The sequence below is a fragment of the Nestor notabilis genome, unplaced genomic scaffold (assembly GCF_000696875.1).
Source record: "Nestor notabilis isolate BGI_N333 unplaced genomic scaffold, ASM69687v1 scaffold11828, whole genome shotgun sequence".
Classification (NCBI taxonomy): domain Eukaryota; kingdom Metazoa; phylum Chordata; class Aves; order Psittaciformes; family Psittacidae; genus Nestor; species Nestor notabilis.
This window is the reverse complement of record NW_009941529.1, coordinates 47530-73716: the sequence shown is the minus strand read 5'-3', so window position 1 is coordinate 73716 and position 26187 is coordinate 47530. Positions and strand designations below refer to the sequence as shown.

The 26187-nt window shown below is 46.8% G+C and overlaps 1 protein-coding gene across 1 annotated transcript in view; it reads left to right on the top strand.

Moving 5' to 3' along the window:
• COL17A1 (collagen, type XVII, alpha 1) overlaps window positions 1-22010 on the top strand; it is a 34365-nt gene extending 12355 nt beyond the window's left edge. Inside the window, exons 13-55 of the mRNA XM_010020940.1 lie at window positions 98-187; window positions 324-368; window positions 715-864; window positions 1310-1525; window positions 2137-2175; window positions 2633-2659; window positions 3115-3142; window positions 3615-3676; window positions 3850-3954; window positions 4431-4493; window positions 5140-5175; window positions 5317-5370; window positions 5712-5747; window positions 5943-5978; window positions 6381-6443; window positions 6798-6833; window positions 7212-7283; window positions 7643-7669; window positions 8366-8401; window positions 8933-8968; window positions 9197-9277; window positions 10230-10265; window positions 10956-11036; window positions 12242-12295; window positions 12417-12458; window positions 13268-13324; window positions 13473-13532; window positions 14059-14085; window positions 14173-14214; window positions 14377-14433; window positions 14804-14851; window positions 15859-15966; window positions 16241-16378; window positions 16944-17027; window positions 17238-17366; window positions 18332-18421; window positions 18931-19035; window positions 19272-19424; window positions 20096-20512; window positions 20702-20842; window positions 21423-21485; window positions 21703-21774; window positions 21961-22010. Of these exons, the coding sequence (XP_010019242.1) occupies window positions 98-187; window positions 324-368; window positions 715-864; window positions 1310-1525; window positions 2137-2175; window positions 2633-2659; window positions 3115-3142; window positions 3615-3676; window positions 3850-3954; window positions 4431-4493; window positions 5140-5175; window positions 5317-5370; window positions 5712-5747; window positions 5943-5978; window positions 6381-6443; window positions 6798-6833; window positions 7212-7283; window positions 7643-7669; window positions 8366-8401; window positions 8933-8968; window positions 9197-9277; window positions 10230-10265; window positions 10956-11036; window positions 12242-12295; window positions 12417-12458; window positions 13268-13324; window positions 13473-13532; window positions 14059-14085; window positions 14173-14214; window positions 14377-14433; window positions 14804-14851; window positions 15859-15966; window positions 16241-16378; window positions 16944-17027; window positions 17238-17366; window positions 18332-18421; window positions 18931-19035; window positions 19272-19424; window positions 20096-20512; window positions 20702-20842; window positions 21423-21485; window positions 21703-21774; window positions 21961-22010 (3392 nt within the window). The remainder of the gene's footprint in view (window positions 1-97; window positions 188-323; window positions 369-714; window positions 865-1309; window positions 1526-2136; window positions 2176-2632; window positions 2660-3114; window positions 3143-3614; window positions 3677-3849; window positions 3955-4430; window positions 4494-5139; window positions 5176-5316; window positions 5371-5711; window positions 5748-5942; window positions 5979-6380; window positions 6444-6797; window positions 6834-7211; window positions 7284-7642; window positions 7670-8365; window positions 8402-8932; window positions 8969-9196; window positions 9278-10229; window positions 10266-10955; window positions 11037-12241; window positions 12296-12416; window positions 12459-13267; window positions 13325-13472; window positions 13533-14058; window positions 14086-14172; window positions 14215-14376; window positions 14434-14803; window positions 14852-15858; window positions 15967-16240; window positions 16379-16943; window positions 17028-17237; window positions 17367-18331; window positions 18422-18930; window positions 19036-19271; window positions 19425-20095; window positions 20513-20701; window positions 20843-21422; window positions 21486-21702; window positions 21775-21960) is intronic.
• The last annotated feature ends 4177 nt before the right edge of the window (window positions 22011-26187 follow it).

Sequence of the window (26187 nt, the reverse complement as noted above, 5' to 3'; positions counted from 1 at the left end):
GCTATTGTGTCGTCCCAATAAAAAATATGCCTTTTGCCAAAGAAAAAAGATAGGCCTGGATGAACTTCTGATGTAATGTTTTTAATTATCTGTTCAGGATCCTTTGCAGAAGACACCTTGAAGAAAGAGAAGCAGGGATTGACCTCCTCTTATGCTACAGATACTGGCATAAAAACAGATGCAAATGGTAAGAGTTTGTCCTTCTGGAAATGCAATATAACTTCGTCCTCTTTCCATTACTGCCTTCCCCTTTCAAGCTAATGCTCTAAGTTTAATAATGCACAGAAAGACTTTTAAAACCTCTTTTACTGCTCTTAAAACAGGAGGACTAAAATCAGCACCAACAAGGGACAAGGCAGCTTACGCAGGTAAGTGATGCGATTTGGACTTTCATTGAAAGAAGTGCCAAAGCACAATATACAAAAAAGCAATCCTTAAGTGACATGGGTGATCCCAAGGGGACCATGTTTTTCAGTTGTTATTTTAAAATGCACTGAGTTTTGTCCCCTCTTGGAATTCTCATTGGGAATGATGTTCCCAGCTTCCCCAGGGACTAGAATTACACCCACCATGTGCAGAGTGGTTTGTAAAGATTTTTCTCCATAGCCTTTTGTATAATGGATTAGACCTTGGTGTCCTTGTTTTAAGAGATTCTTTACTGTGAAGTCAAAGAAACTCTTCATTAACCAGGAGACTGTCCCTTCCCTCTTCCAGAAATACGAAATGGTGATGTGGGGGGTGCAGTTGGATCAGCACCATCCTGGTGTCCCTGTAGTTCCTGCTGTAGCTGGTGGAAATGGCTCCTGGGTTTGCTTCTGGCCTGGTTGCTTCTCCTTGGATTGCTTTTTGGACTCATTGCTCTGGGTAAGAAATAACTGAGGAACAAAATGTTGAATGGGATAGAAAGACAGGGCATAATCTAGTGAAGAGGCTAAGTACCAGAGATAGCAAGCCAGAGAACTGAGGAGGAGCACGTTCAGCTTCATGGTGACTGCCACTAAGATGTCACAAATGGACAGAAAGAATAGATAAGGAATATAAACCTTTCATGAGGGGTTATATAGTCTTGGGGTGAGTAGGGTAGGAAAACTCCTGAGATCTGAGGTCTTCTCAGAGCCTAACAGATTCCAAAGTTGTCATTTAAACTTCAGATATCCCTGCTAGAAAAACAGATATGAATACCAATCCTGAAAAACTCAGTGGTCATAGCTATCTGACACAGCGTTGCCTTGTCCCTGCTGTTAGAAGTAGGTACTTCAGGCAGCATCTGTGGCAGCATGTTCTCTAGCATTTTACTTCAACTTTTCAGCGGAAGAAGTGAGAAAGCTAAAAGCTCGTGTGGAAGACCTGGAAAAAATCAATGGTGGCCTCCTGGCAATTAACCAAGGGAATTCAAAAATAGAAAAGGATGTTTCAAGAGTAGACTTTCTTCATGGTATTTCACCCTCCTCAACCTTCCCTTATGAAAATGAAGAGTCAGTGTGGCTGATGGTGAAGAGCAGACTGAACAAGGAAATGGAACGAGGTGAGCAGAGTCAATGGCTGTGATGCTGCATGAGACCAGATTATTTGAAAGGGAGTGGGAGGATTTTCTTGCCCAAGGGCGTAAAGATCAGGACTTTTAGAGTGCAATGAAGTCTGACAAAAATAGTGCCCTCACCTGTCATCACAGACAGGCTGTGCTGGAGCTCAGAGTGCTACCACTTACACTGGTGGGGCATCCCTTAAAGCCAGCAGTAAAGAGAAGAAAGGAGCTTGTGGATATGCCATTCTGTGCCAGGATGTATCATGTTTGCTATAGCAAAAAAGTTCTCCATTTTGAAAGAACTACCTGGAAAAATGAACCCACACCTTGTTTCTTATGCTACTTTTATTAGCAAGGGAAAAACAATTTCCTTCTGTTTAGCAGATGATGGAAATAGGTTAAGATCAGAGGAGCCTACATTCTCCCACCTTCAAAAGTTTCATGTATTTGCAAAAGCAAATTTGCTGAGAAAACTCTGCTTAGAAAGCTGTGCTGTGATTGATAGCCTGTGCTGCCTGCAGACTCAGACTCCAAGTAGATCCTTGTACATGAAGCAAGCAGCTATTCTGTTGTGTAATGCACTCTAAGAGCCCCTTCACTTTCTGTTACAGGCTACTTCCGAGGGGAGAGAGGAGAACCTGGTGAGAAAGGTACAACCATATGGTCCTTCTCTTCCCCTGTCCTATTCCTTGCTCTGGCAATGCACAAGTTTGGGGTGAATGTTGCCACAAGGGCCAACTGGCAGTAAGAAACATGAAGCTGGTTTATACTTGAACAAAAAGAATCATAGACTCATCAAATCATTTAGGTTTGAAAAGACTTGTAAGATCATCAAGTCCAACCGTAAACATACCACTTCCAAGTCCACCACTAAACCATGTCCCCAGGTGCCACTTCTAAACATCTTTCAAACACCTCCAGGGATGGTGACTCCACCACTTCCCTGGGCAGCCTGTTCCAATGCTTACCAGCCCTTTGGGGGCTTTCTCTTCTCCAGACTAAACACCTCAGGTCCCTCAGCCATTCCTCAGGGGACTTGTGCTCGAATGAATAATCATTGGAAATATCTCTAGGATCTCTCCTAATTTTATTCTTTTTTCCACTTAGGTGACATGGGATTGCAAGGTCCCAGAGGTGAGTCAGGAGTTACCTACATAGGGCCTGGGTAGCAAATGGGATTTTGGTACTCTACAAGTTAGATGGAGAGTCTATGCATTCTCTAGTTCAGACATTGTTATGGTGGTTGGGGTTTTTTTCTCTTCTTCCAGGCAAAGACAGTTTTAGAGTTCACATTAGAAGACAGCAGATCTCACTTTGAATCTAGAAACTTCTTTCACCTGCATAAAAGTCATTCCTCAAGCCAAGTTCTACCTGGTTTAATCACAGAGTGCTTCAGAGGGTTTTGCATGGTGTGAATAATTCGATCCATTGCATAAATACAAGAAGGCCAATGTGGCATTGCTGGAGGTGGTAGAAGTTGTAAACTTGCCAGGAACATAAACCGCTTTATATGGGGCATTAGGGTTGGCTGAAGTGACAAACAGGGAAGACCTGTTCCCCACTGACTGTCTTTTTCTTTCTCTCTACAGGAGAGCGAGGACTTCCTGGTGTCCCAGGTAGGCAATAGTACAATTCCCCTTGGAGGGAGGACATTTAGTGCATTACTGTAGTCAGGAACAGATTTTGAAGTGCACACCTAGCACAAGGTGGTTCTCTAAATTAAAGTCAATATTTAGTGTAGTCTAAGCCACTTGATTAATACCTTACTGCTGAGCTACAGACACAGCTCTGAGACTTGGTTACAAGCAAGGCTTCAGCCTGACTTCTGCTTAGCTGAACATACCTAATTTGAGGTTGTGAAGATCCCAGCCTACTTTTGAAAGAGTCCCACAGCTGCATGAGTACTTGGCCCAACTTCCTGGTGCTCTTTTCAGTACTGTGTTCTTCTAAAGAGATCCGTGTTCAAGTACCTACCTTCCAAGTAATACATTCTTTACCCTAGCTGATGAATCCCTCCATGGTTCAGGTTCTCCTCATTTGCATGTTACTCTTTCATGGCACACAGACAAGAACTCTGAACATTTGTTATTATTCCTGGTCCAATTGGGCACCAAGGACCAGAAGGGCCAAAAGGACAAAAAGGCAGCATGGGTAAGCATCTCTATCAGTGCTGTGAGTCTCTCACAACTGATTGACATGTGGCATAGGAATACTGACTCCAGGTTACTGTGATCATTGCCTTCCCCTACTGAGGTGGCCATGGATCCTCTTGCCCAAGCCCTCTCTAAAGACACCTTTTTTTACAAGGCATTTGTTTCCTGTAGGTGACCCTGGCATGGAAGGTCCCATGGGACAAAGAGGTCGAGAAGGGCTACCAGGGCCTCGTGGGGAGCCTGGACCACCAGGATTTGGAGAAAAAGGAGACAGAGGTAGGAACTAGGTGTCCCATTTTTGGATAAAGCAGAGATAGACGAAAACTAGAGTTTCATCCTGATTTATAGAACACCTCAGTGCTAGAAATTGATTCATCACATCCAGATTTTATTTCAGATATTTTCCAGCACAGACAAATCTGGCCTAAAGGATTTTTTTGCCAAACTTACAATGGGTAAACAAGGGTTCTTTTGGTTTGCCAGGTCTCACAGTCAGGTTTCAGTCCAGCAGAAACAAAAGCATTTCGTATCAAGGTCACCTTCTTCCCTGTTATCCAAGTCACCAAAGCTGGGGGATTTGTCTTGCTCGTCCTGAAGCCCAATGAGATGGAATTTCTTTCTTGGACAATCCATGCTTCTTTTGGTGTTTCAAACTGACCTGCACATTAATCATGACACTTGCCAGAGAAAGATTAATAGGAAATGATGGAAAAATGGGATCACAATTATCTATTCATGCTCTTACTCTACAGGTGGTGTTGGTGAGCCAGGTCCTCCAGGGCCACCTGGTCCCCCGGGTTCTGCAGGCCTTAAAGGTAAATATGAAGATGGACAGAGAGAGCTTAGCAGGCTGGTTAGGAGTAGATAAGCACTCTGGCTTTCCTGTTTCACGTGTGTTGCACTGCAGTCATGAGAAAAGTGAAGGAACTAATGGTCCTCATTTGAGATAAAATTTACTTTGGTAGGTACACATATCCTTTAGAGCAATAAATTCTTGGAGATCTTTAAGTGAGAATGAGGATTGGCAGGGTTTCTCAAAACACTGATCTTTAAGATGTGTGATGTTTCCAGCTGGTTTTAATCTGCTTTCAGAAATAGTAAGGTAAGCTCCATATCTCTAACAGGCTTCTAACAGAGTTACAGCTCTGCAATAAAAAATGCACTGTGAAAAATTGGGTCCCCCCTGAAGCAGAGATCCCGGTGTCTCAGCCAAGGTGGAAGGCTTGAGTCTCTTTACGTTACTTTAAGGAAAACCACTGACTATATCACAAGAACTAAGTTGTGTAGATTTGTTGTCATGGTTTTGAGGATGCCAGTGATACAGATTCCTTCAGTGTCTGGGGGAATTCCAATCTGCTGAACACCTATTGTGTTGTGGATGCTGCTGGCCAAACTGAAAGTGATTTGTTCATTTTCTAATTGGGGTGTTACTGAAAGAAAACCCATGTTCCTTATTCACAGGTCTGATGGGTTCTCCAGGCCCACAAGGTCCTCCAGGTGAGTACTGCATTCCTTCACTATGGCATATAGAGACTAGAGAAAACAAAAACAGAGTGATAGCTTCTTATAGCTTTTCTTCTACAGTGATGCATAATGGTCAGTGGGATGAATTAAACGCCCCATCTCATTTTTCTGCAGGTCCTCCTGGCCTACAAGGATTTAGAGGAGAAGCAGGTCTCCCAGGTGCTAAAGGTATGCTTCTCTTCCCCTTGGCAATTACAGCAGCACTAACTGATGTGCTTTTCCGGCACTGCCCTGAGTAGCAGACTTGGTCTGAAAGAGGAAAGAGGATGAGGAACTAATTAGTCACCAATTATAAACAAGTATTGAGAAATACAGGAGACACAGAGTCAATAGAGCAGTCTAGGTGAGGAAATGGTGTTGGATGGATGGAGCTGTATTGAAGCAAAGGAATTTATGGTTTGAGTTTGGTATCAGAGTATCTGTATTTCCCTTGATTTTTCTTGATGAATAAAATTCCTTTCTCTTCTGACTTGTTATTACTATTCTTCAATCATCCATATATCTTTCAGGTGAGAAAGGAGCTGCTGGAGCCCCTGGACCCAAAGGTATGTTGATCAGTTAGATTGGTGGATATTTTCTTGAGATTTCTTTAGACACGAGTATTGTCCATGGGTATTAACCCTATCCTCTTTTGGCTTTTTCTTCTGTGCTAGTGTCAGAAAGCAGACTTTATTTTCTCTGATGGAAACATTTTGCAATGAAACAGTCTCACAGAATCCTTCCCTTTTTTTGTACCACAGGTGATCAGGGTGAGAAGGGTTCTCGTGGAATGACAGGTCAGTGGATTGTTTTCCTGGAGTAACAGCTTACCTAATATACGCATGTATTATTTGAGTTTTCAAACAACAGTATAGCCCAGCCAATCCCAGTTAGCTTTCTGAAAAAGTATAATGACATTATTGATTATAGGAGTTTTATTTTTACACCCAAGTTTTAAACAAATAAATCACATTCTTGTTTCAAATAATCTTGGTAGCATTCTTTGTGTTTAGCCTTCGGAAAATTCTCCCTCACGTGCCCTGTATTCAGATCACTTGAGCTTTTCTAATGGCCAGAGACAGTCACGAATCTTGAGGCCTGAACATCCTGTCAATGCAGAGCACCAGCTATTGCTGACAGTCATAAATTGTATGTTCACCAAGACTTGATTGATTCATTTTCATACCATTTTGCTACAGGTGAACAAGGCTCAAGAGGAGCGCCTGGTCTTCCGGGAGAGCCAGGGCCTAAAGGACCTGCAGGTGGGTAACAGAAAACAGCTGTGTTTGGATGTGGGGCAATGTAATTTCCATGCCAAGTGTGTTTTTATGAGCACAGACAAGGAAGCAACATGGGACTGGAATCATACAGCTTTTGATCCTAGTTTTTTTCTCTAGATGGTTAAGATTAGTTTATACACTCAGAAAAGATGTTCTACAGTTAAATTTCAAATGAACATTTTCTAGATCTTCAGTAACTGCAGCCAAGGTCTCTTTTCAGATGCAATACGATGAAAGACCACTCTCTTGTGTTTAGGGCTGTGCAATGCTTAGTAGGAGGGCAGGGCAACTGAGTACTACTGCAGTGGTCCCTAACAATCTGTTTTCCTTGAACAGGACAAGCTGGCCGTGATGGACAGCCAGGTGAAAAAGGTAAGGGATTGCTTTAAGGTAGAAGTACAGGCACTTTCTGATCTGACAGGAGGTTAGTTTGTAAAAGGGGTGGGAGAAGATGGCAGCAGATTCAGGTTTTGGGATCTTAATGTCTCAGAAGAATTGTAGAGTCAACCATGTAAACATGGAACCGAGACATATAATGGAGCTGACTGTAAACTTGTGACAGTTCTTCTCACTACAGAACTCTTCTGTTATTGATGTTCACCTCCCAAACACAAATGCTGAAAATGGCCAGTTGGCTGTGAGGATACAATAGGTAGAAAGTGCTGCAGGACAGCTGGTGGCCAAGCTTGAACGAATTGGTAGATTGTAAGTCAGGGACTTCTGGCTTGTTAATGGTGATTATATCCCTAGGTGAACCAGGTCTGATGGGAATGCCAGGAGCCCGAGGCCCTCCAGGACCCTCTGGAGATGCAGGAGAACCAGGTAAAAGAATACAGAGAACAAAAATACTATTGCTTAGTCAGGAACATAGATGTCTTTGTCAACAATTCCCAGTCTTAATTTGAGGCTGGCAGAGGATCTCTGTACTGTAAGATGGTGATGAAAGGAAAACACACAGGGAATCTAGACCCTTTGTGATCTCAGGATTGCACAGTCTGCAAACAAGAACATCAGTTGCTATGAGCCAACGTTCAATTTACCTACCAGGAGCTAGGCCAATTTATACCCCCTGTGAACCATTTGTTATAATTTCAAGTAAATGTCATCTTTTTCTCCTTGTCTGTCCTTTCCCCGCCTGAAATGTCTTCAGATATCTTAGAACTTTTGTCTTTTTCTGCCAGGTCTCACAGGACCCCAAGGACCACCAGGTAGGCTTTTCCACCATGTTCCAATTTATCAGTGATACACTTTGATATGGGCTCAAAAAAAAACCCTTTTCAATTTTCCCTCGGTGCTGATCGGGTCTTGCAAAGTGATATCCCAACGTTTCTGCACATCCTTTGGCTTCCGAGACAGGTTTTATGGTTGGTGTGTAGTTCTTAGCAATGTAGAGCCCTGGAATGTGGAAAGTTTACCTCTCCCAAAACACAGTTTGCAGCAAATAACATGTTTCAGTTCCCTGTGCATCACTGAAAAGTCCTTCTAATCAGCAGTAGAAACAGAAGGGAGAGGATGTAGCAATAGAGGTGGAAACAGAGGGTGTGATGTCTGTAAGCAGAGGTGGTTTGGGGGGCAAGTCACCAGGGAATTTATCCAGGAGCCTCAGGCCAGGGAGCAATACCTGGAAGAAGCTACAGGTAAATCTAGGAGTGCTATCATCCAGGGAGCAATAGGAGAAAGGAAGCCCATAACTATGCCCAGGGACGCTACAGGTCAGTCTACAATCCACTGTGAATTCCTCCACTTGCTGCTGGTGACCTACTTACAAATGCTGAAAGCCAGGGTCTTGAGTAGGGAGCTCCTTCTATAAATCCACAAGTGAAACTCAACTGCAGTATTTGGAAAAAACAGAGCAAACAGTGTTTGCACTAACCTTTTAAAACTGTTCATCCACCTCTTATCAGGACTTCCAGGCAACCCAGGACGAGCAGGGGCTAAGGGTGAGTTTTGTTTCTTCCCCAATACTCACTTTCTCTCCAAGCACTTTTTAGGAAGGATTATCTGCTCTGCTGATCAGTCCCTGGATCAACAGTGGCATCTAGTGGCTTTAGGAAGGGAAGGTTTGGGAAACAGACAGGTAGCCAAAGCATCTCTGAGTATACAGGAAAGGCAAGGGCATCTGCTGAGGCTCTCAGCACCACAGTTGTACGCTTAGAAAACCTTACCAGACTTGGTTCTGCCCTGAGCATATGAACATGATGCCTGGTGGCTGCCATGGAAGTTGTGTGCCCGCCTCAGATAGATCAGGGCCTGTTGCCTGTGCTGGCAGATGTAGTGCCTGGGAAGCTGATCAGAGGATATCTCTGGATTAGCCGAACCCTGTTGCTTCCCCCATGATCTTCTGTGACTTCTCAGACAAGAGATCAAGGGCAAAGAAAGAGAAATCACATGTTTAGTAAGACAGTGTCATTGAGCTAGTGACAGATCTTCCTGAAAATAGAAGTTCATCTTTTGCCTCTGTGTTTTCTTAGGAGAACCTGGAGCTCCAGGAAAAGTCGTAAGTGCTGGTATGTAGTGCTGTGAGAGTTCAAACACTTCTGCTTTTGGAGGGCTGTCTCTGGTTTTTGCTATGCCTCCTAATTCATGCCAACTGTGTGCCAGACCTGTACTGGGGCTCCCTGTGTTGGGAGAATACATATGCTATAGATGTGTGATTTCTTATGGATAGATTACACACTCGCTGGATGTGTGTATGTATATGTGTATGTGTGCAAGTGTATGTATTTGTGTTTCAGAGGGTTCCTCAACTATTGCTCTGCCAGGCCCACCAGGTCCCCCTGGCCCAGCTGGCCCCACCGGCCCCCCGGGTGTTCCAGGTGAGGAAGCTGCTCTTCTGCTGTGGTTTTTGCAGGCAGCTTACATTGCTGTGCATCCAGTTCTTAATTTAATGTGTGATGTTTATTATCACCTGTCTGGGTGGCAATATTGCTCAGGCAGGACTCATGGTCCTCACCCTTCCCTGCAGAAACACCAAGCTCTCAGGCTGAGTCAGGAAGGCAGCAGCCTCAAGGGAGAAATAGGATACAATCACAGAGGGGGAAGGACAGAAGGGAGTGCTGAGATGATGAAGAAACTGGGAACACTGTTGTTGTCCTTTGATCTGATGAGTACAAAATAGTGATAGGTTAAATACAGTGAGTAGTGTCAAGCTCTTGACTCTCAAGAAAGCAACAGAGTGTCTAATCCCTTTCCCAGCACTGTCACTGAAATGAAGAAGTGCTTGTTGTCCAGTCTTAGCTTGAACTCAAGACAGCAGAAATCACACATTTAGTGTCTGTAAATCTTTCATACAAACACAGACACACAGACAAACAGAGACATGAGCTTGGTCCTGAGATTCTTCTGTTCCATGTCAGACACTGCCCTCCAGCATTCTAAGCCATGGTTCTCATGGAATTTCTGTGCCTGTCCCAGGCTGGAGCTAATCTTGGAACTAGTTTGGTGGAGCTAGTCTCAGCTTGAAGCCCGAAATGCAGGAGGAGGGTTAGGCCTATCTCATTCCTACTGTGGTCAGTGACACTCTGGTTATTTCCTCAGCCTCAGAGGCACCAAGCACTTTAATTACCACATGATGGAAAATAAGACTCTTTTCCAAAGATTTGGGCAACACATGGGACATTGATGAAGTCATGCCACGTAGCAGTTCCATTTGCTTGTGCAGGCAAATAGATTATTTGATAGTCTCAGTTCTTATAAAAGACCTATTGCTATAGTAAAATACAACCAGGAAAATCTAATGCAGTCTGTTTTTTTTTCCTTTGAAACCAGGTCCTGTTGGACCAGCTGGTCTCCCTGGACAGCAAGGTACCATTCTCCATCAGCTTGGATTCTGCTTCTTAAGGAGAACTGAAATAATTAATTTTCCTTTGTTTCTAATTCTCTCAGCCCTTGGCACGATCTCTCTCCCTTTTGTTTGCAGATTTCTTCCTTTCAGTTCATTTTGCTGCATTATTTGGCTTAATGAATCTTGCAAAGAATTTCTATTCTTTTTTTTGTTTCCCAGGGGAAGAAGGGGGGTGGGAAGAGTCAGCGTGATGTGGATGCTGCAAAGGTCTTTTTTTCTCTTATGTCATATTTTCTGGAGGCTGGTATTTCTAAGGCACATCTCAAGTGCAGCTGCCTTTCTGTGGTAGAGGATATAGTCCAGCTGGTATCCTGTGCCATTTTGAAAGGTGGAAGAACAACCTAGAGGGAAATTGGGAATAATGTCACTGTGAAACCACTGCCAACTGGACAGATGTCTGGTTGCAAGGGCTTGAAGAGAGCTGACTCCTAAAAACCTTTCTTAGCCGGTTTTCTGTGATCCTGCTAGAGCAAATTGTGCAGTAATTCCTGCATTTGAATACAGCATCCCTCAGAGCCAGGGACTGAGTTCACTCACCCTGTTCACAGAGGCAAAGTCTGAACCTGCTGACAGGAGGTGAGGAGTGGGTACAAAATGTCACCCTCTCTCAGTTACATGATTCACTTTCTCTTTTTTTCTTGCTGAAAAAGGTCCACGGGGCGAGAAGGGATCCCCAGGTGAAGCTGTGATAGAAACTATCAGAACAGAAGTCTCATCGTTAGCATCTCAAAGTAAGTGGGCCTGCCTCTCCACTCTTCTGCTTAGAGAAGTGCCAGTGGGCCCAAGTCCTGCTCACAGCTAACAGGAGATGCCTCTGCCTCTTTCCCCTCAATGTGACAGAGGGCAAGTGTGTGTATGTTTGGCGGTGGGACAGCAATACCAGCTACCTCTTCTGCACTCCTCATCTGTGCATCCCAGAGTGCTTCCAAAAGGGAATAGATAGCATCAGGCCTTTGTCACATGTCGCAGAAAGGACAGCTAAGGAATGGTGACGGGTGAACAATCCCAAGCATAGAGATGGTCACAGAGCTGTGAGATTTCAGCCTGGCCTTTTAGCCACACAGGGCAGTTCCCCGTGATCATGGAGCCATCCGTAAGAGGAGAACTAGTTTGCAAAGACACATCAATTTGAGCAGCAGCTATCAGAATCTCTCTGTGAATTAGAGGATGAATTCACAGAGGAGCAAATGCTGTTTTAAAATGGAAAATAAGTGGAGCAGAACAGAATGGTTTAACAGCATCCCAAGAAAAGTGTCTGCTTGCTCTCTGCAATACTAGATGTGTTGTGCACTTACAGTCAGTATTCCTAGGGTCTTGGACCTCTGCAAGTGTGCAGGGAAGGCAAGGTAGAGGAGGGCATAAAATCATAAATGGTCTTTCCCTGATCACCATCTGAATGGGGTCATGTATATCCAGGCCATGCTTCAGTACTGTCCCATCCCCCATTCAGGAATCTTGGATCTCAGCACTACTGAACTTTTGAGTTTGTGCCTCAACTTGGAGGTGAGGATACATCTCAAATCAAGATAACAACAGTGCAGCTACTCGTTAAATAATGGCTGCGTAGTGTTCTCCTCACAAACCTGCCCCTCTTCGAAAGAATCTTTCCTCTCCTGGAAAATTCTTTCCCTCCTTCTCTAACCTTTGAGTCCTTTGCTGCTTCCCTCGGCAGTCATTTTCCAGAGACATCTCCTTCCTGTTTCCAGTATGCTGCCAGCCTGCTTAGGACTGTATTTGCTTCATGTTCTAACTGACCTGGTGGCAACTAGACACATCTCTCCTCTCTGCTTCAACTTTGGCTTAGGTTACCCAGGTCCTGCCTTAGTCCACCTTTGACTGTAAGAGCTTCTACTAGAAATGGAATGACAGTTTCTATAGCAGCAGTAGCTCCATAGCAACAATTTTCTCCTTTTGTGTGTGTGTTTCATTTGCACAGTGCTGTCAGATCTACAAGGGCGAGCAGGACCACCAGGTCCCCCTGGACCACCAGGTAGGTAATACAGCAGCGCCCAGTACGTAAGCAGGGGGATACTAACACACATGGCACATTTCTGGGCCATGCAGTTTGCTAGGTTAATATTTTATAATCCCCCTGTTTCTTTTGTCATCAGGTGAATCTGTGCAGGGACCCCCTGGACCTCGTGGCCCCCCAGGTAAGAGCTTGTTTCTCTGAAACAAACCTGGAAAGTGGGAGTTTTTTCCTGTACCTCTATCGTGTGCCTTGCAGTACCCCAGAATCAATCTTGGACCTGGTGGAAGTTAGTAGGGCTGACTTTACTGGCAGCAGAATTTCACACAGTGGGTTTCTACTAAAACAATTTCACTGCAATATAGTTTCTCTGCAGCCAGATGCTGCCCAAGAGAGGAGATTTGTTTTGGCAGAGGTTTGCTAGCCAGGGTAGTAATTCATAAAAGCCATACATTTTGAGAAGACACTCAATGTTCTCAAGTCCCAGAGGAAGTAACTGCAATCAGTTCCATCTTTATGTCTTACTTGTCCAGCCTTAACTTCCAGCTGGAGTGGTTCTTATCATGAGGAATGTTATCCCTACTCCACTTCCTGTAACACAGATTTCCTGTTCACAGCCAGAAGAGGGAAAGTGCAGGAGGACATGAGACAGGAGCATAACCCCTTTCCTTGCTCTCTGCTCAGTAGCAAAGGGGAGCAGGTCAGGTGTGAGATGAAATGAACCTTCCGTTTCAAAGTAGTGGAGGCCAGCTGGGATAGGCGTTCTGTACCAGGAAGAAAGGAGTTCCTCTGTCCTGAGTCTGTTGTGGTGGCAACTGGTAATGAAAAGTAACTAACAGGGATAGATGTGTGTGGAGAAAACAATGGTACCAGCCTGCTCTTGGAAATATTGAGCTGTGGTCATGGCTGGAGATGCAGCAGCTCTAACATGTGTTTAATTACAAACACTTATCCTTCCTAAAGCCTTTTTGTATCCTTTTTGCCTAGGAGAAGGATTGCCAGGACCTCCAGGCCCACCAGGGAGATCAGGATCTTCCATGTCCACCTCAGGTAGGTTCTTCCCACTCATTCCCTTGCCTGTGCCAGGACTGTTGTGGTACCATAGAGTACATCCTTGGCTAGGATTAGGAGGAACCAGAGGAAATTTGTGTCATGTTCTGGTAGATGTCATGAAGAAACCCTTTTGTTTTAATTACAGAAGCATTCTTCACAGGCCCTCCAGGTCCACCAGGCCCACCAGGCCCGAAGGGAGACCAAGGTAGGTATATGCTGCTGCCCATTCAAGATACTAGATGGATCTCATCATTTCAGACTGAAAAGGAAGAAGGGAGGACTTGGAAGCAGAAAGCATCCTGCCCTTCTGTGGCTGTAAGAAAGCTAGCACAGTGCTCACTAAATAGGACTCCTCTCTGCTGACATAAAACAAGTCATTCTTTGTCAGAGAAATTTATTAGCCTCCAGCACTGTATTCAAGGCAATAGCTGTATTCACATCCCAACTGTGCAAGCCCATTAGATTCAGGAGCATTCAGAGCTTCAGATTTGCCATTAAAGGAAAAAAATCTGTTTGCAAAATGCACTGTGGACTTGGCAAAGTCAGTGAAGGAGGCTGCCCTGGGAAGAGTAGCTCAGCTCTCAGCTGACAGGAAAACATGAGACCTAGTTCCTTTCTCATTTTTGCCCTCCAAATTGAAGGCCATGATAATATTCTACAGTGTGGGCTGGGATGTTGCAGATCAGAACAAGGCAAATGCTAACACTGTTCCTCTGCTCCCCTGTTCACAGGTGAACGAGGTCCACGAGGATTCACAGGTAAGGAGGCTTCCAGGAGACATCAGTGGGGTACAGGGTACCTTGCTTATGTTTGTGACTGCTCCTCCATTTCTGTGCCCCAAACAGGAGAACCGGGAGAGCCTGGCCTTTCAGCATTCTCCTCCCATGGTTAGTCTGTGCCCCCTTTCCTCCTTTGAATTCATTGTTCCTAGACTGAAACCAGGGGGCAAAATCCTGCTCTACTGATTGTAGCTTAGTTTTAATGGAGTCAGGATTTTGTCCATGCGCTTTATTCCCATGAATCTCTGACTCTTCTTCTGCAATTGGCAGGTGAGAGAGTCACCATACAGGGACCTCCAGGCCCACCAGGCCCACCTGGACCCAAAGGTGAAGTTAAAAATCTTATTTCTTTCTTTGCTGGTAGTCTCACACAACCAAGAGTGGTTCAGACTAATGGATGGCACTACCTGGTCCTTTGGGAACTACAGCTGAGCCCACCACTGCCTTTTCAGGCAGAACAGGACCATGGCAATAGAAATGCTCTGAGCACAAGGCACATGGGCAGGTCACAGAAGGCTCAGGAAAGCTGCTGTGGCCTCTTCCTTCTGCTCTTCCCAACAACTTATTCAAGATAGTCATTACAAAGGCTAGGTAGTTGCTCCTCTGGCAATATGTAGCTTAACTGTTACAAGACCAAGCATGCAGCATTACAGTGGCACCCTTTACAATTGTCTGTCTCCCTCACTCTGGTTTCCAGGTGATGCAGGTGTCCCAGGCGCCCCTGGCATCCCAGGAGCATCTCGAGGTAAGAGGCCAGACCAGTCATTGCTCTGATACTGTCAGGAAATGCTGACATCCTTTGAAATGACTTTGAAAAAGCTCCTTCAGGTTTTACAGCTCTGGGTGCCAACCTAATGCTGATGGGATCTGTGTGTAAAACCTCTTTTTGCACAGCCTGCCTTAAATCAGATAATTTAAGAGTTGCAAGTTTTCTGTTATCAGCTTACTGGGAATCCTTTGAGTTTTTCCTCATGGCACATGAAAGAAAGGAATTCTGGGTTGGCTAACCATGTTCCACAAGGGATTAGAGAAGCTGCATTGAACCCTCTAGTGGAAAATCTGATCAGAACAAAAGTGCCCTTTGTTCAGTTTTACTTATCCTCAGGTGGGTTCATGTGAGTTAAGCTGCTTTCATTCTCAGTAAGGGCATCTCTGTATGCAGGATATTAGTGCAGTTTCACAGAAAGTGCATATGGATTAACATAAGTGTCCCTCCCTGTGAGCAAGTCCCCTGCTTCTCCACATCGTGTCCTAGGAATACTACTTTAGGGGGATGAGAAGAACATAAGGTGTCACTTAACACCAAGGTGACAGGAGTCACGCAGGACACACCTGTATCTTGCAGTGGAGATGAGTGAGGAGGTTCTTGAGCTAGTGCTGCCCAGGTTGGGAGCAGCAGGGCAATGAGGTTAGCCTGATGAGCTTGAGCACTTTATGGAACTCTGTCTGTATTTCCACACAGCATTGCACTCTGGGGCACAAACTGACCGGGTCTGTCCCTACAAAGCCAGGGAGGTCTCTGGACTCATCCCTGCAGAGCTGCACAGGCTGAGTTATAAGATGCTAGATTAACTGAAGACATTATACTGCCTAATAGTGTATACTCAGACTGCGTTTAGAGATGGAGCAGGAGCCCCTCCACTGTCCATTCCCAAAGCTTTTCTTGAGCTGTGGGAAGGGCTCAATGCAAACACACTTTAGAATTGTTTGGTCTAATGCAACCATGCCTTCTCTTTACTGTGCTTTCTGTAGGTGGATCCAGACAAGGACCCCCAGGACCTCCTGGGCCACCAGGTCCTCCTGGCCCAGGTGGAAGTTCATCTCAAGAGATTCAGCAGTATGTCACTGACTACCTGAAGAGTGAGTATAATGAGATTTTGCCATGGCTCAGCAGGCGCATGGCTTTTTCTCTTTTGTTTTCTGAGCCCCAGGCCACCTTCCCTTTAGAAAAGCAGCCTTACTGCTCTGGTTTTAATTCTGTTGAACACTGCGAAGTGCCATTGCCTTCCATGGCATCTGCAGAACTGTCCTTCTGTTGGCCTGCTTTTTGCCAGGGGAAGAAGGTCCAGTAATTTTGCTTATGGCCATTGTCTTCCCTTTACTGATGTGGATATATCTTGGACTTCCTACCTAGGTGACAACGTAAGGCATTATTTGACTGGTGCCCAAGGCCCACCAGGCCCTCCAGGCCCACCTGGAATCATCACCACTGCAGATGGGATGAACTTGGATTATGCAGAGCTGGCTACCCGTGTTATGAGCTATATGACAAGTAAGCACCACATTGGTAAGCTCTGTACTGAGTCACACTCTAGGCTGAGCTTGTACAACACCTAGGAGGTGAGGACCAGAGGAGAAGCATCAGTCTTTGAATAGCAGCACCCCAATCCAGTTATTCGTCTTCTGCAGTCACACAGCTGAGGTGGCCTCAGAGCCTTGTCTCACTTTAATGATTAGATTAACTAACAGGTGCTGCTGTTTAAAATGTCTCACATTAAACATTAACTGTCAGACCCTGATAATGCCCCTAAGACCCAAACAGGTGGCTGTGCTCGGTATATGTGATCTCAACTATTCTGGGGCTGTCTCGTATGCTTGAGGCCTTCCTAAAGTGAGTGGAATTTCCACAGCTTTTGGAAATCTCAGTCAGAAAAGCACAGACCACACAGCTGTGGAGATGACCAGGATGTGTGAGACAGAACTGAATCATGACTGAGGGCATGGGAGGCTCATTCCACCAGTTAAACTGGATTAACTCAGCTTTCCTTTGTCCCTGCCTGACCTTTCTCCACCTTCTGTCTCATCCTGCCTGATGTAAAACCTTTTCATTCCCACAGGCTCTTCAGATCGTTATCAGTCGTTTGCCAGTTCAGTATCAACTACATCTGTTTTGTACCAAGAACTCCTGGACATGCTGCAGAGTAAGTGACCCTGAAAGGAAACACGGGGGTTGGAGTTCTCCCCTTCCCTTCCTATCTCCTGTCTCCAACCCGAGTTACCAGCAGCTGCTTCAGCGGGTCAAGGCCTGCCATAGGTGCTGCTGAGTGACCTGCTCACAGGCTGAGAGCTCCTCAGACCTGGTGCCTTTGCAGGAGCTGGACAGCCTTAAAAGATGCATTTTTCACTTCCAGGAGAAGAAATTCGTCAGTACCTAATGGGACCTCGGGGCCCACCAGGACCTCCTGGACCAGGGGGAGATGGCGTGGCTCTGTCACTGGATTATGATGAGCTGACCAGACGGTTTATCAGCTACTTGACAAGTAATGGTCTTTATGAGTGTCCATTCCCTCTGTTCTTCTGGGAGCTGAGCAGAAAGCTCATGCTGTCAGTGAAAGCTCTTCCAGTGTTGACTGTGTGAATCCCTATGTACAAAGACCTCACAGGGATTGTGAGAGACTTGCAAGAGACTCTTCCAGCTGTGGAAGAGTTGATCTTTGCCCACTTTGTGTCAAGGCAGCTGAGACAACGAAGTCTTACAAAGTTTAAAGTTAGTTGAAACAAATTCCACCTCTCTGCTTCATTTTGCCATTTGTAAAGGGGTGATATGGCAGGTAAGAGCTGTCGGACAGAGAGGACTCTGGAGCATCCCCAGCAGCACTGCTGAAATGCCTAATCCTGGCAGCTGCAGCTGTCTCCTTAAAAGCACAGCCTGGTCCATCTCAGTCTCTCTGAACTGACCTTGGAGACCAGATTTCACTAATTGTCTGCTCCAGAGATGGTGGGAATTTCCTCTTTGGCTCTGGAAGCAGACAACTGCTGTTCAGCAGCAGCACCCCCACCTCCCGGGCAGGACATCTGCACTTTACCAGCAGGGGCATTTCATTAATGCAAGTCACAAAGGTGCAAAGTTTTGCAGCAGAGCTACTGCAGGTAGGCAGGCACAGGGAGAGCAGCACGTGCCAGTGGGTCACGGCTGAGCTGCACGTCCTGGGGCATCCCACACTGTGCCAGGGGTTCATGAGGTGTGCAGAGCTTTTGCCAAGAAGAGAGGCCTGATGCCTGCCTGCCTGCAGGTGCCCTTGTGTTCAGATTAATGGAGCAAGATTTGACTCCAAGCCCAGAACAAGGCTTGAGCCCTGGTTCCCAGCACAATCTGCTGCTGGGAACACTCCACCCTGCAGGAGTCCCTGCTGCATTGCATGTGAACAAGCCCTGCAGCTTGTCTGTTCCCACTGAACAGCCTGTTCTACTAATGTGCTACTCTGGGATCTGTTTGATTTTGCAGGCTCTGGGATGAGCATTGGGCTTCCTGGACCACCTGGGCCCCCAGGGACACCTGGTATATCTTACAGCGACCTGACAGCGTACCTCAGAAGTAAGCTGGCTTCTTTACTCCCCTGCCTGGGTCCCTACACACCCCAGGATCTTCTCTTATAGGCTTGGCCAGAATTTCCCCTTTTGTTCCATCATGACAAATAATTGTCTATGAGACTCTGATGGTCACTTAGGAACACTGCAGCCTTCCTGGGCTCTGCCAAGACCTGCACAGATGAAGGCTGCAGACAGATCACCATGCTCTTGTGGAGAGCAGCAGCAGTGAGGTGCTGTCTTGGGAATGGGTATCCCTTTGTCTTCTCCAAACTCTGCAGCATAAAGGAATTTTTTATGCCACTTTAAGAAAGTATATTTAAAAAACAGAGACTTTACCCCTTTTAGGCTCTCCTGACTGTGATGTCTACAAGCAGGAAAGTGAGGTGCACCAGAAGGTGCTGGGAAGAAAAAAACCACCTTATACTTGGCTGTAGCTGACATTGTATTGTCAGGGAAGGTTCATCAGGGTTGTGGTGGTTCGAGTGACTCCTTTTCTTCCCTTGTGTCTTACAGACTCTGAATTCAGCGGGCTTGTCGGGCCCCCTGGTCCTGCAGGGCCCCAAGGACCTCCGGGGATCCCTGGCACCTCTCTGGAGGATGTCTCTGCTTACCTGCAAAGTAAAGCACTTGTATTTCTCACAGCTGGCAGGGAGATTCTCTTTGTATGTGCTGGGGGAGTGAGGCTGAGATTTAGCTCAGCGGGGCTGGGACTGCCCACTGAGAACAAGACCACTTCACAACATCAGCTGGAAAGGGGTGGAAGTTGGGGTTGGAGCTTTTACACTTTGAAGCTCCCCAGACCTGTGTGATTTCCTTGTCCTCTCACTGTTGGAAAATAACTCTTCTCTCTCAAGGTGTGGGATACTCCTCCCTCTCTGGAATCCAGGGCCCACCTGGCCCTCCTGGCCCTCCAGGACCACCAGGCTTCTCGGGAACCGGCCTCCTGTCTTATGCTGACATCACCAACAGCGATGAGTTCAGGAGTGAGCTGATCCAGTACCTGAAGAGTAAGGGGACACCATCCATCCTCCCTGCGCACATCCCAAGCCATGCTTTGCTTTGTGTAGGCTGCTGGCTCTGTCACAGCTGAGGCAGTCCTGTAGGAGCCTTCCATGAACTGGGGCTGCAGAATCATCTTCTTTCTACAGCCAGGTCTACACTGAACCCCGTAGGCTTGTCTCCTCTCAAGGAGGCAAAAGTCCATGTTGTGAGCCAAAAGGGACAGGCACTGGGCAGTTACAATTGGCCTGTACTGAACAGCAAGTCCCTAGTAAGGTCACCTGCATAGTTTTGCTATTGGAAAAGCATTTTCTTCGTCAAACACCTGCCTATAGAGCAATGGGTGATGTAGGGGTTGGAGCTGAACCAGCCATGAAGCAGCATTAATCTGAGCTCTCAACTTGGCAAGTCATCCAGAGCAGCCTTCCAAAACCATGGGGATCCTCTCACTTTTGGGGCTCTGGTCACAGAATGGCTGTTCTGGCTGACGTGCTGACATTGGCCTGAGAGCAGTGCACCCTTCTGCAGTGGGCATGTTGCCAAGATTGGGCACCCAAAACTGTGGGAGAGCTGGGAAGGAGGAGGGTGTCACGGCAGCTGTGGAGATGGCCCTGGATGAGGGTTACTGTGATGACTGGTGGGACAGAATTTCACACGTCCCACCTCTTGTATTTTGCAGGTGATGAAGTTCGAAGCTACATCTCAGGACCACCCGGGCCCCCGGGGCCGAGGGGACCACCAGGACCCAAGGGAGATAGTGGCTTGGTGGCTGGGTCTATGTCCTCTTCATACCAAGGGTTACGGACTTCCGAGCGGGCGCATGGAGGATCCCTTGGTGCTGAGGGATCCCTTGGGGGATCACTGGGCACGGGCAGTTCATATGGCAGCTCCATGAGCAGCGTGTCATCTTACAGTGCCACAATGGGCAGCGATGGCTCTTATGAGACCTCCATGGGCAGCGATGGGTCTTTCGATGGGTTGGTGGCAGAGGAGGAATCACGCAGGAGATCAGGTTCAAGCAGATCCTACAGCAACTCCTTCTCCGGTACCCTGGATTACAACGAGCTGGCACTCCGTGTGTCAGAGAGCCTACAGAGTGAGTGGGGTGCCTGCTTGTCCTGAGCCTCCCTGTCCCAGCACACAACCCTAATCCCCAGTGCCTCGTGTCGGTGTTTGCTTCTCTCACCCTTCCTGCTCTCTACACCTCCCCCTTACACCTTCCTGCCTCAGCATCCAGCCACAGTTTTCCCAGAGCTCCTTTCAAATGATGTCTTTAATTCCCCAGGCCAAGGTATTCTTCAGGACCTGATGTCTTACACTGCACAGGGACCCGCAGGTCCCCCTGGCCCTCCTGGTCCCCCTGGCATCAGCCGGGTCTTCGCAGCCTATGGCAACGTCACTGCAGACCTCATGGACTTCTTTAGAAGTAAGTGACATACTGACTTCATGTTTCTGGCTCATGCATATGAGACCTCTCCAACCTCTGTACACCTAGTGATCTTTTCACCTTTGGATGCTGCAAAAATACTGTCAAGATACAAAGGAGGCTGGTAAGTCTGTCCCTCCCGTCCCTTCCTGGCTGGGAAGGTGCAGTCTCATCAGTAGGAAGACATTAGATTTTCCCACTACTTGCAGGAAACTCATCCCAAATCACAAAGGCCACTGTGCTTGCAGCCCCTGTGGCTGGTTTTACCTGGCTGCGCTGGCACATGCAGAGCAACAGGAGCCAGCAGCTCACTTTGTGCTGATTCCCCTCCCTGTGCACAGACCAGCTCCAGCCCTGGTGACAGCCAGGACCCCCTGAGAGGGTGGCAGAGCAGTGCTGGTGAAATGGGATCACCGCCTGCCCTGGGACTTTGCTGGGACCACAGCCAGAACCAATCTAATCCCGTCTAACCTGGAGAAATGTCTTTCCACTGTGACTCGCTGCTGCTCTGAGGGAGTACAGAGCCCTTTGCAAGTGGCTTGTTCCACTCATTCATCCTCTCCTTCATTTCCCTCTCCAGCACATGGTGCCATCCAGGGGCCACCCGGTGAAAAAGGGGAGAGGGGCTATCCTGGACCCAAAGGTAAGACTTGCCATCCTCTCCTCTCAAGCCTCTGAACAGCCAGGAAGCAGCACTGTGTCCACAGAGGTAGTTGGCACAGGGCTGCTCGAGGTTGCAGCCTCCCCACAGCCGAGGTGGCACCTTCAGGATCTCAGCAGGACTTGCTTGGCCTTACCCTGGCCTGTCCCTGGTCATGGGCCAGTCATGCCCAAGGGTGAACTTGGTCTCCTTCTTTCAGGTGACCCTGGACCGATGGGCCCGCCAGGACGCCAGGGGCACAGGGGCCCGAAAGGGGAGAAAGGAGAGAAAGGTATGAACCTCTGCCATTCCCAGGAGAGCAGGGGCTGCCTGCTGAGGAGCGCAGGATTCCCCACGCACCAGCCCATCTCTGGGACCTGGAAAACCCACATGGCCCCAGATGTTTGTTTGTTTGGGATCCTTTGTTACCCCACATGAACTTTTCAAGTAACCACCCTTTTGACTTTCTTCTCTCCAGGTGAACAAATGTATGTTGGCAGAAGAAAAAGAAGGAATGCTGGGGTTTGAGGAAAGAGGCAGCTCGCTTCTGCACTGGGCAGCATTCCCAGCAGCCTATAGAGACTTAGGCTGAGTCATCACTGCCTTAATGCTAACACATCCCTGCCCATCAGCTAACCACTTAGGCTTGATAGTTCGGTGTTGCTGCAGAGCTTTGAATGTCTCTTTATGTGCCAAGTATGGCCCCGATGTGGGTATTTGCTCCTGTTGCTGATGCTCGGCTTAGCACCCCGAGCTCCCAGGCTTTGGGCTGACAGGGTGAGCCCTGTCTCACTCCAGGCTTCTTCTATTATTCCCAGCTATCTAAACCCCTGTCTTTTTAACAACTAGCCAACTATCCAGCATAAAGGAAAAAAGAAAGCAATCCCTCCCCACCAGACACATGCCCCCAGACAGAAGGCCCCATAAGAAACCCCGGCACTAACCTTGCTCACTGCACTGGGATTTCCTCTTGCAAGCTTTCAGACCCCTGGGGTTGGCACCCACCATCACCCCGGCCCATGACTTGCTTTGGGAAGCAAGGGCCCAGCCAGCTGGGCTCAGGAGTGGGTTCAATGCTCCACATGCATTAAACCTGCTCCCGAGCACAGCTCCTTGGACAAACTGTTACTGGGGGGTACAGCAGGTGCTTTGCGATGCCCGTTCACAGCAGCACAGCGGGACATGACCTGCAGGGACCGAACTGACGCACTTTGAAACAGAATTTGTTGATCTTTTTAAAGATATTTTTCTATTATTTTTTAACATTGGGGTGGGAGAATATTTTTTACTGTAAACAGCCCAATTAAAGTGTGTTTTTCAACCCAAGCTTGCCTGACCAGCGTTACATCAGCTGCCAAACAGCAGCACCTTGTTCCTTTGCCTGTGCCCAAGCAGGCAGGATGGCTGTCGTGAGGGGGGACCACGCACAGGGAGCTCTGCAAACTCATGTCAGATTCTCACTGACAGGGCCCAGCAGTCACTGCAAACAGCATCCTTTTAGGTTTGTGCTAAATCTGCCCTCCTGCCCTGGGCTATTGCAGTCAGGCAGCCACACACAGCACAATGTGAAGTACTTTTGACACTCAGTTACTTTAAAAATCCTAACTTACCCCATTCACTCCAACATCACGTGTGTTTCATGCAACGTTTCCATCACACACCAGAGGCCATCTCAGCAAACTGTGATTTTATTGTATTTACAGCAGAATTATTACAATATTCTACAGAAAGCCATGAAATCAAATTACTTTTAAAAACAAGACAAAAAAGTAAACCAACCCAAAACTGTTGTATGGCTGTTACTACAAGTTCCCTTCCATGAGCTGTACGTACAGAGACCCTGAACCAGTTAGTCATCCATCCCATGATTTTTGGTTGCTTTCTGTAAGGCAAAATTAACTTGGTTTGCAGGTAACACAAAACATTCAACAAATGGTTGGGACAACACAAGGTGGGGATGCCTCAGGTGTGTACACTTGATCACAGCAGACCCCCCTGCTTGGCTTTCCTATAGGAAATGGGTGTGGGAGTTCAACATTACAGGTTTCAGTCACTGTCCCTTTCTAGTTTCCATTCTTTCCACCCTTTAGGATTGATAATCAGCAAGAAAGAGGCTTTACCACCTACCTTGGGAATTGTGGAAGAGACTGAAAAACTAGAGCATCTTTGGGCTCAGCCACTCCCTTCTGCTTTTGGTACAGTGGCAGCACATGAGCCCTTATGCATGAGCTTTCATGGTTCTGAGCATGTTCTTATTTAAGGGGGTGTCTCATTGCTCTGGCACCTAATGCCAGAAGTAGCTACAGAAACCAAGTACAAGGATTGAGGCAAGAGAAAGGGGATGGAGAACAACTTGACAGCTCTGCAAGCAATACAGAGAAACACTGTCAAGTTTCTTTTGCTCTCTCCTTCCCTTTATCTGTCCTTATCTTTTCTAAGACTGAGAAACAACAGGGTGTCCTTGCCTGTGAACAAGGAAGGTTAATTCTCTCTGACCTTGTTTCGTATTTGCTGTGATAATGACAGAAGTAGTCTGGGAATGGGAAATGTGCATGGACATACCAACTCCAAGGAAGCTTGAGACCCAGAAGTACGGGTCTTGAAGTAAAATGACCAGGCTGTAACTGCTAACATAAAAAGCAGAAAATTGCCTACACAGTGACCATCCTACATCCTCCTCCCTGCCCCTCCCTCCAGTGAGCACAGAATCACCAACCTCAAAACCTTGCCCCCCTTTGCCGTGGCAGAGCAACCAAGGGGCAGGAGCTCAGTGGAAGCAACCAGCACTGAGCTTATTCACACAGTGAAGTCTGGGCCCTGCTTTTCAGCATGATGAGTGTTTCTGAGGTGCAATGAGCTGCAGCTACGCAGCAGCTCTGAAAATCAGGCTACCAAAAAGTGGATTTAAGGGCCTGAATTGAAAAACATTATTTTTCCTATATGAATGTTTCCTATACTGAAGTGACTTTGAAATACTTGCAAGGCAGATACTCTTTCATGTGGAGAATCAAGTTAAGCTTCCTATGCGATACTGCTGTCACACACGACATTGTGGTGTGATGGCAGCAATTACATGACTGCATTGTTTGGCTCTGGTTTAGTGAAGGTGCCAAGTTTCCTATTTATTAAGAATACAAATTCAGTAGCATGGAGTTATAATAGAGAAAGTCCTCCGGGAGAGAAGAATACTTCTGAAACCATGTGATGGATTAGATAATGAATATCCATGGATGTAATTTTAAAAGGATATTAGCTTGAAACACTGGAAAAAAGGATGCTGTTCGGAGTGAGTATCAGTAGATGTGAAAAATCACTCTGAGTGAATGCCACTGGTCAGGACAGAGCAGTGCTGCCACCTCTGACCTTGAATTCAGGTGTGAATTCCAGTAAAGGTTTTCCTTCAGAAGGTGTTAATAAATCAGGATCTATTTAATCCATCATAACAACCTCAGTGGCCTGTCTTTTCATGCCATACACACTTCTCCTGTATTCAGCAGAGTGCTTAGAAAAAGAGATACGATTGCTTTACAGGAATCAGAGAGGAACAAATGGTGGAATATTCCCCCTTCACCGAAGTGAAGCAAAGCTCCCCTGGGACTCCAGGAGGCCAAGGCTGACCCACAGCCCAATTCCTCCTCACTGGTAACCCCACCTGAGACAGCCCCATTTGGGTGAGATGCCCAGTTTATTCAAGACGCAGAACCTCCTAAGCACAAGGGGCAGCAGGACCACATAGATGTGCCTGGGCTGCCAGCAGTGCTGCATTAGCACAGGATCCTGCACACAGCCGAGCTCTAGTAATGGTGAGGATGACTAGAGCCAGTGGCTCCCGCACTTCCGAGGCCCTATCCCAAGAAAGGGGACTTTGCAGGTGCTGGAATCTGCTTTCAGAGCTTGGGAAGAAGAAGTTGTGAGGCTGGAACCTGTCAGGGGCTGGGGGCCTGCAGGCAGGGCTTCCTGTGAGAGTCTGCTGTAAATACAGGAGGGCAACCAGCAACCACTGCACTGCAATTCGCACGTTCACTGCCTTTGTTCATTTTCCTGTGGACAGTATTTATGATGTGGTAAAACACAAATGGGAGCAAATACTGATTTGTGATAAGTCTTTTGAAGGGCGTGGGGGGAAAATGAGATCTGCTGAACACTGAGTAAGAAAATGCATTGTTTTGGGTGAGGAAAATACACGTAACTACCGTGGAGATGGAGCTCCTAACGTTTATTAAAGGGAGGTGACGTGATAGAAAAGAGATTGGATTTTGTATCTCAGGAGATCTCTTCCAGGCCTGTGTGAGACTATGTTCATATGAACTGAATTTTCTGACATTGATACAATATTGTACACCTGCTTCATGTTCTGCAATACTTAAACCCAGTTTTACCAGTCTAAATGTCTAAGTACCCAGGCGAGTTCCTGTAATCCCCTAGAAAAAGACACCTTTTCACACTTGCTATCAAGTGTCAGCACAGTTCACAGTGCTCCACACCTGCAGACGTGACCCAGCACCCACTACTGCTGCATTCCATCCCCACCTCCATCACACAACTCAGATACTCACAGCTCACTGTGAGACCAGGCTGCTGGGGCTGGTGTGAAAAGGGTCTTCAAGTAAAAGACTTCAAAGATTTAGACCGAGGTAAATAGTTTGTCAATATGTATTAGCAAGTTATCACTGGAACTGCCAAAAGTGTAAGGAGAAGATTAACA